General features: G+C 31.0%; 1 protein-coding gene across 1 annotated transcript; it reads right to left on the reverse strand.

Annotated features, from left to right (window-relative positions):
- Positions 1 to 3,637: 3,637 nt before the first annotated feature.
- Positions 3,638 to 6,412, reverse strand: LOC105769896 (laccase-14). Its single transcript, XM_012590852.2, has 7 exons — positions 6,246 to 6,412; positions 5,813 to 5,964; positions 5,479 to 5,723; positions 5,269 to 5,394; positions 4,599 to 5,184; positions 4,154 to 4,506; positions 3,638 to 4,063 (listed from the first exon to the last, which is right to left on the reverse strand). The coding sequence occupies exons 1-7, from the start codon at positions 6,342 to 6,344 to the stop codon at positions 3,924 to 3,926; spliced, it is 1,701 nt and encodes a 566-aa protein (XP_012446306.1). The 5' UTR covers positions 6,345 to 6,412; the 3' UTR covers positions 3,638 to 3,923.
- Between the last annotated feature and the right edge of the window lie 2,990 nt (positions 6,413 to 9,402).

Here is a 9,402-nt window from a genome sequence, read left to right on the forward strand (position 1 = left end):
GATAAAATCATGCAAATAGCTAAATGAAGTTAAAGAATAAATGAAAGTATGATTCTCCACTAAATTGGAAATGAATATGTATATGAAACATAATGAAGATGATAAGATGTGATGAAACTCCTTGTTGAATCATATATTTTAAACACAATAAATTGATAATATTTGTTATTATATTAATATATAGAAACATAAATGTGAGATATGTTGAATACAAGAATCCAAATCTAGTGTTTTCACATAAGTTTAATATGGTGCATGTTTTAATATCTGATAAAACATGTAGAAGATGTACTCAATTTCCATTTAATCATAGTAATGAAGTGTGCGCATATAAGAGCTTGGGAGATGTAGTTGCTACCTAGCTTCGGTTTTCAGCAAATAAGGTTTGTGTCATATGCCAATGATGATAGCATGCAATTCTTTTATGATGTAAATAATCAAGTACTAGAACTTTAAATGATAAAGTGCATTTCTAAGTGTATATATATTATCGGAAAAGTTACAAACTTCTCTACCTCTTCTTCAGGGTTACACAAGTAGATGATAATGATTATTGTAAAGTGTTAGGCCATGAAATATCTCCACATTTACGGCTTTAACGAGATTTAATCATAAGTTAAACATGTCAACACAAACACTTTGACTATTTCAAACTAGTCTATTCTAATTATTGTTTGAACATAAAATGGAACAAGTAGTACAAACAGTATTTTATTACAAGGAAACTTGAACTAATTAAACATGGGCTTCAAAAACTTATAAACATGATCCTTTAATGTCAATAATATCAACCTTAAAGTACTTTGATCGAAACATAAGTTCAAACAATTTATGAGATGTCATATTCTTCTAAGGGAACAATCAAAGAATAGCTTACAATTTTGACTTTATTGTTTTGTTTTCATATTGAAAGTTGGTATTTTATAAATTACAGATGTCGTCTTGGTTTAAAAGTTATATTAATTATGGCTTTAATTACGGATAATTTTATGCAATTTACATATCGAAATTATGTCTTTTACTGAAAATTCCTTAGTTATGCTGAAAATTAAAATATTATGTTTTGACTATTATCATCTAAACTATGACATATCGATTATTGCCTTTTTCCTTAAAATTTACTTTTTTTAATTAAGACTATATTGATAGAAGGCATAGAGTTGATTAAATTTATTGAACATTTTAGAATTAGAACCAATTTAATAGAATTTATAAAAATTGTAGGGCTCAATTTATTATTATGCCAATAGAAAAGATCATGTCAACATTTCATTTATTATTTAATGGAGAAGCAATCAAAATATCATATCTGATAGTGTTAATGACTAGATTAAAATTTTTGGAGTTGAATTCCTAAAATAGAAATACGCTAGTAGTTGGATGACTATTGGTAGAATTTAACCAAAATTAATAAAAAATTCTTTTTCTAGATAAGTTAATAATAATTCTAAAATTTAAATTCAATTCATGTTTTATTATATATTGCCGATAATGCATGAATGGTTTTATAAAGAGATATGAATATGTTAGATATCTGCGACTCGATTGGTGAATGCGAAATAGTATCTCTCTCCAAAAAAGTATGTTTTTTTTTACCACTACACAAAGAAAATATTTTGTTGCGAATGAACAAGATATTGAAGAATTGTTCATACGTAAAATCATAATTATTGATACATGCCTTTTCCATATTAAAAGGGAATCTTTGTTACAATAGAAGCAGAAGTGATGTGGATTATTCAAGAATCGAAGTCGATTTGCTTTATAAAAAGAAGATTTCAATGAACTTCTATAAAATGGTTTCACAGGATTCAGTCAATTGTCTTGATCGTGAGATATCATTGAGAAATAGGAATCCATGTTATTAAAAGATTTCTTGCGATTATTTCTAGTATGGAATGAGTCAATCATCCACTTTGGTATCTTATTGACCAAAAATGGTGATATTGTTGCTCCATTGATAAAAAATTTCGATTTTTGAGAAACCAATGTTAAATGCATATTTAAGAATGAAAATAGTTTTTTTTTTTCTTCACAAAACTGTTTTTAACAGTTCCTAACATAACTATTTCAAAATTTGAATGTTATCAATGTGGTAGTGAAATTATATCAAGTTATTTGAAAGCTTTAGAGGAGTTTATATATTGTTATTGGAAGAAATCATTTTTGTTATATATTTAGTGAATAGTGTTCCACAGAATTTTAAAGAAAAGTTTTAAAAGATATTTACCATAATAAATATTATATTAAGACTATGAATGTAAGTTGTGTTGAATATATGCATATTCCATCACGTAATAAATTGGTATTAAAATGCTCACCTATTCATCTCCAATGTATCATTAAATCATATACAATAGTAAACCAAATGTTTACTAATTTGAATGTATCAATTTCTTGACATTCCCAAGCGAAAAATATTGAAAATTCACATTAACATTCATGAATGATCTAGAAGGTTCTTTAATTTAAGGAATTCTCATTTTGTTTGTTCGGAAAAAATATTAGATTATTAGAAATTTACTAGGTAATGTAGGGGTTAAAATTAAATTGTAATTTCTACGATTAAAAAAATACAATTCCACCATTTTAATAACCTATATCTTTATAATTTTAAAGGATTAAATCAATTTTTTTTTATCATTTTTAGGGAGTGAAGTGCAATTTTATCTTTACTAATTTAAAATTTTAAAGGGCCTAAATGGAAAACTTTTCATTTTAGGGGGGCAGGACCAGGCTAAATGTCTTGCATTTATGAATTTGATATGAGTCTATTTCATCCGTCATGTGAAACATTCAAATATTACTTGATTTTGATAAATGGATCACAACCAATCATTTGTGAGATTGCTTGCTTAAGTAATTATTAAATTAAGAGTTAAACCAAATAATTAAAGTAAATGATATGTATTATATATAAAACATAAAAACTAGATTACTGTTTCATTAAACGTAGAAAAATAACAGTGGAATATAAAATAATAGTTGGTGAGATGGGAAGACCACGTCGGATGCCCATTTGTCCTTATCTTTCCTATCCTTTCACAAACAAAACCAATGACGGCTATTCCATATATCATTCGTGAATCACCATATATTCTTTAATTGGGATAAATTGATTTATCATTCAAATACTTATATATTTTTATTTAATCATACATATTTTAAAAAATAAATATCTTAATTTATTTTTATACTTGATTTAATTATTAGTTTTGTAATAAAATCATTTTGTGAAAATTGAATTAAATTAATATTTTATATATAAAATTACACAAAATTAAAATTTATATATAAAATTACATTGAAAGTCAAAATCTATATCTAACTTTGAGATTTATTTCTATTTAATTCAATAAAGTTTTTTAGATTAAAAACAATTTAAACTTCTTTTCTAATTACACACCTGCTAAAAAATTGGTGAGCAAGATAACATTACACAAAGAAGGATGAGAGGAATTTTATTACTAGAAAAGTGAAAACTCCTCTGCCCTTTTAGTGCTCATGTTGTGTCTACCTAATCATTTTCCAACACGTGAGTAATATATTTTGAATTTAACTCAAACTTGAGATTAAATTTTAGTAGTATTCGGTTTGCAATTAAAATTAAAAATAAAGGAATCAGTGCATGAGAATGTGGGTTTAAGTGCGCTGAAACGCATTATCCTCATAATATTTGATATTTTTATAGACAAGAAGAACAAATCAAAGGCAGATCGGATAAAATCTACGCTTTCCCTTCTTTCATTGTTTTTGCTTGATTTGCTATCATTGAAGCTGTGTTTTTATAGACTATTGTAGAGATTAATTTATCTGAAATTGGTGGACATAAAGGGACAGGAATTTTATTCTTATTAAAAATGTAAACCTAGAAACTACTTGTATGTATATGTGTATGTGCTAATTCTATGCTTGTAGTAGTTCTAGGTTCCAGGACAACGAGGCATGGTAGATGGCGGTGGGCGGATGCTTGTTTCCTCGGTTCTACCGTTCCTCACGATGAGGACAGTGTCCATTCCCCAGCTACTATGCCTATCCAAATGGCAATGCATAAACCATACTCCTGAAAAGATTATAATTATTAGTTAAAACTTTGGTCGTAAGAACGATGAGCTGCTTTTTATTTAAAAAAATTTCTAATTGAAAAACTTACCGGGATTGGTAGCAAAAAATCTGATGGCAACCCATCTTCTACCAGGAACATGGACAGTGTTAATGAGTGGTGGATCAACCAGATTATAAGTGCTTGGGTCTGTCTCATTGTTGAAATTTCCGAAACCTGTTCCCACCCAATAGAAGCTGAAACCGTGCAAATGGATTGGGTGACTTCCACCAGCCCCCATCTGGGTTGCTTGCAGCACCATCTCAACTCCTTCCCCATAATTTACCACTATAACCCTCGTCCCTTCCGCAACAGGGGTATTGAAATTGGTCAAGTCTCCAGTGAAATTATAGAATACTGGGGGATTCAATGGAAAATCTTCGGTGAAAACACCACTCATGTTCCTGCAATTTTACCAAAACTTTAACAATTAGGCAGCTACAGTAGTGAAATCATGATTTAAGAATTGTTATAACCATGGATATATATAGTATACCTGTTGTAGTATGCTTGGAGAATGTCAATACGTGGGGAAACAAAGCTCACATTGTTCAAACTTGCAACAAGTCTGGTGCCTAGAACACAGGTGTTGCAAGGCAAGTTGTTTACCGCGATTGCAATGAATGCTCGTGTTTTAATATCCTTATCCGCCGGCACATTTATCCCCTGATTCTGGGAGACATTCGTGTTCCGAATTTGGTCAAGGAAGTTAATCATAGCATCTGTATCGGTCATTGCGGGCAACGTTATCAAGGAAGCATTCAGTCCACCCTCGCTGTTTGTATATTGAAAAATGCCAGTAGTGATGTTGTCAACAGGTGCAGCAGAGGAATCAGAGAAAGGCCTAATAGCCATGTAATATTGGCCAACGTTTCGATTGGCAGAGACCAAAACATCCATGGTTTGGCCAGGGCTTATCAATATATAGTCCCTCGTAAACCTTCGAACATAGGAGGCATCTTGTGCGACGACTGTGAGGGTGTGGTTCGCTATGGTGAAGAAAAAATGTTCGTTCATTGCAGCGTTAATTATGCGGAGAAGGTATATCTTCTCAGAATCAACTAGCATACGGAATATTGTATCTGCAACAACCAACTATAGGCTCTTAGTATAAGGGATCCAAAGGCCGAGAAACTCAATCCGGTTTCGGTAATGCTAGAACATACCATTGGGGCATCCATATGTGTCTCCTACGTGTCCATTGATAGCATAAGCATTTGGTTGGCGAGGAGAGACACCGGCGGCAAGTGCGTCATCAATAATTTGCTTGTAGTCCCCATCGTACCATGATTCTGTAAATGCATTAAAAAAATCAAATTAAGATGCGTATAATTATACACAAGTAACACAACCGAAGAATCAAAATATATGCTTACCAAGTATGATAGTTTGATCGGCGTCTGGCGTGGGGAACGGGTAAGTTTCATTCTCGGCAGGCAAAATGATGAAGGCTCCGTGGACGGAACCACGAGTCCAGTCACTGTGTGCGTGCCACCACAGGGTTCCTATTTCATCCGATAATACGATTTCATAGGTGAAGTTAGTCCCTGGTTGGATGGGGCACTGCGTTATGAACTCGGGACCATCGGACCATGGATTCCTCGGTTGTTTCACACCGTGCCTGCAACATGTTTAATTTGATTTAATCACTTCTGATTTCAATTCTTTGGGAAATTACGACTGTAAGAATGAAAGAAAGGTTATAGTTACCAGTGAATGGTGAAGCCGTAGTTTCCTTGATTGTGGACATTAACGAAGACAGTATCACATCTGTGAACCCGAATCTGTGGCCCTGGATAGCTGTCGTTTACGACCAGCAATGTGGTTGTGTTGCACAGCTTCGTAAAGTTTGACTCTAGCACCTGCAGTCAAATCTCAACACTAATATTAAACTGTAAAGGAAAAAAAGCCACTGCCATGATTAGTCTTCAATCTCAGGCGCTTAGCCATGTTTTAAGGAGACATTTCTACCATTACTCGGTAATAGTTAAAGCAAGGATGTTGTATCAGACCTGAACGTTTTGGGTTTAAAACAGAGAAGGGAAACGTAATTTATGATCAGGTGAGTAAATTACGTAGGTTGAATATGAGGTTTAAGATTATCCATAGGAAACAACTATGACATGAAAGAAAGGGTACTCACAAAGAATTCATAGTGATGTACATCTGCACAGGAAAGGAGCAAAGTTCTTAGAAATAAAACCCCTGCAAACCATGTCACTAAACCTTGCTGTAAACCCATTTCCCCCCCCTCTAATGTGTTGTCAGTTCGCCCCTGAATTTTCTCATCTTTGGGTCAGCCATTTATGGGAAAGGCAGCAAGTGCTCCTTAGGTTTGTTTCTTTGAAAGTCAACGAAAATTGCATTTTCCAGTCAAAAGTTACACTTCAAACATGTTTCTAGTTTTTGTTTTTATTTCTTTTTCTCATGTCATGTTGGATTTTTTTTAATACATATTTTTAATTTTATGTCCAAGTTAGACCATGTAATATTAAGTTGATAATAGTTTGTTGATGTTAGTTAAAATGTTTAAAATTGTTGATGCAAATCCAAGGTTGGATGGCAGCTTCCTCACTGCTCTGCTCGTTTAATAATATTTTACGTGTTGGATGTGTATGTGCACGCATTTTTTGACGGTGAAAATTTTATATGAGATTAAATTAAGCATATGAAATTGTGAAATCAACGAGATGACTTTACAACAATTAAGGTCGGTCTTATTAAATTAAAAGTGGGTGTATCTATTATGGAAGTAAACCACTTAGTTTTAACTTCTTATATGAGTATTGTTATTTACGTGAAAAGATTTGAATTTAATTTTAAATAATTTAATTAACTATCTTTGAAAAAAACCTACTAAACATATTACCCACAACTTTTTTCTTAATGGAAATCCAGGAAAAGGAAAAGATATTCTGAAATGTTGACAAAAAAAATCATCACAATTCACAACTTTATCAGCAAATTTTACTTTAAAAAAAACATTATCAACAAATTTTAACCTTTTATATTCATTCACTAATTTTTTTCATTAATGAATTTATAAACGGTCGAAATTTAAAAGAATTATTTAATTCCTTTTAAACTTTTTACATTCAATTGAGTCATGCACTAATAAAATCGACTGAATAGGCTCTTTAACTAACGTCGGTCGTTAGTATTTACTGACAATACTAACATGGCTACTAACAAGCATCCCATAAAAAATATAAAAATTATTTGAAAATTATTTTTATTTTTAAATAAGTACATAATCAATCTAAACAAATGGTTGTCCATGTTTATTTAAATCTCAACTCTCATTTATCTAAATTCATTTTAAAATTATAAAAATCATTAAAATTGATTAAAAATTATAATATTATTAGAAATCAATTAAACCCATAAAATTTATTAAAAAACAATTTACTAAAACCATAAAAATAATTAAAAATAATTTATAAAAGTTGTTAGTGTTATAAAATAAAAAGAGACGGAGAAAATAAAGATCAAAAAAAAAAATGAAAGCAATAAAGAATGTACTTTATTGATCAAATGGATGATTACAATGCTTCATCGGAGTCTCTATTTATAGGCATAAGAAGTATAAAAGAAGTAATGGACATTCACTTAATAAGATATTCATAACACTCCCCCTTGGATGTCCATTGGTAGATAATGTGCCTCGTTAAAATCTTATTAGGAAAAATCCTATGGGATAAAAACCTAATGAAGGAAAAAGAGTACACAATCTTCTATTACAAGTTGCCTCATTAAAAACCTTTACCAGAAAAACCCAATGGGACAAAACCTTGGTTAAAGGAAAAGAGTACAACTTGTTTTAGACTCCCCCTAATGGCAACATTACGTTACATCTTTGAGTTGTCACATTCCAATATTATGTGGTAGTCTTTCAAATCTTGAAGTTGGCAATGCCTTAGTAAAAAGGTATGCTAAATTATCACTAGAACAAATTTGTTGAACATTTATATCACCTCTTTTCTCAAGATCATGAGTGAAGAATAATTTTGGCAAAATATGTTTCGTTTTATCACCTTTGATGTAACCACCTTTCAATTGAGCTATACATGTTGCATTATCTTCATATAAGATGGTTTGCATCTTTTCCTATAAAGGAAAATTATATATCTTCTGTATATCTTGGGTCAATAACCATAGCCAAACACACTCTCGACTTGTCTCATATATTGCAATTATTTCTACATGATTTGAAGAAGTAGCAGTTAATGTTTGCTTTGTCGAACGCCATGATATGGTAGTACCTCCACATGTAAATAAATATCCTATTTGAGATTGACCTTTATGGGGATCTGATAAGTATCCAACATCAGCATAGCCAACTAATAGGGATTTTGAATCATTTGAATAAAATAACCTCATATCAATAGTCCTTCTGAAATATCTAAATATTTAATTTCATTCCAATGTCTACATGTTGGAGAAGAACTAAATCTTCCTAACAAGTTTACAGCGAAAGCTATATCAGGTCTTGTGTTGTTTGTAAGATACATCATTGCCCCTATAGCACTTAGATATATTACTTCAGGACCAAGAAACTCTTCATCATTCTCGCAAGGAAAAAATTGATCTTTATTCACATGTAACGATCATACAACCATTGGAGTACTTAATTGGTTGCTTTATCCATGTAAAATTTCTATAATATCTTTTCTAAATAAGTTGATTAATGAACATGAATTTTATCTTTTAAATGCTCGATTTGTAAGCTAATATAAAACTTTGTTTTTCCAAGATCTTTTATTTCAATTTCTTTCTTTAAACAATTTATTGTATTTTGAAGCTCTTCAGAGTTCCAATAATATTTAGATCATCAACATAAACAACAATTATCACAAAATCTTATCCAAACCTTTTATAAAGACACATAGACAAATTGGATCATTTTGTATCATTCTTTTAACAAGTATTCACTAAAATGATTGTACCGCATACATCTAGATTGTTTTAATCTATATAAACTTTTCTTTAATCTGATTGAACAATTTTTTCAAGAAACTCTATATCTTTCTGGGATTTTAAATCCTTCTGGGATTTTCATATAAATTTCACTATCAAGTGTACCATATAAATAGGATGTAACAACATCCATTAGATGCATGTCAAGTTTTGCACGTACTGTGAGACTAATAATATATCTAAACGTGGTTACATCCACCACAGGAGAATATGTCTCTTCATAATCAATGCCGGGCCTTTGCGAAAATCCTTGTGCTACAAGTCGAGCTTTATATCTTACGACTTCATCAATTTCATTTTATTTTCACACAAATACCCATTTA

This window comes from Gossypium raimondii, chromosome 5 (assembly GCF_025698545.1).
Source record: "Gossypium raimondii isolate GPD5lz chromosome 5, ASM2569854v1, whole genome shotgun sequence".
NCBI lineage: Eukaryota > Viridiplantae > Streptophyta > Magnoliopsida > Malvales > Malvaceae > Gossypium > Gossypium raimondii.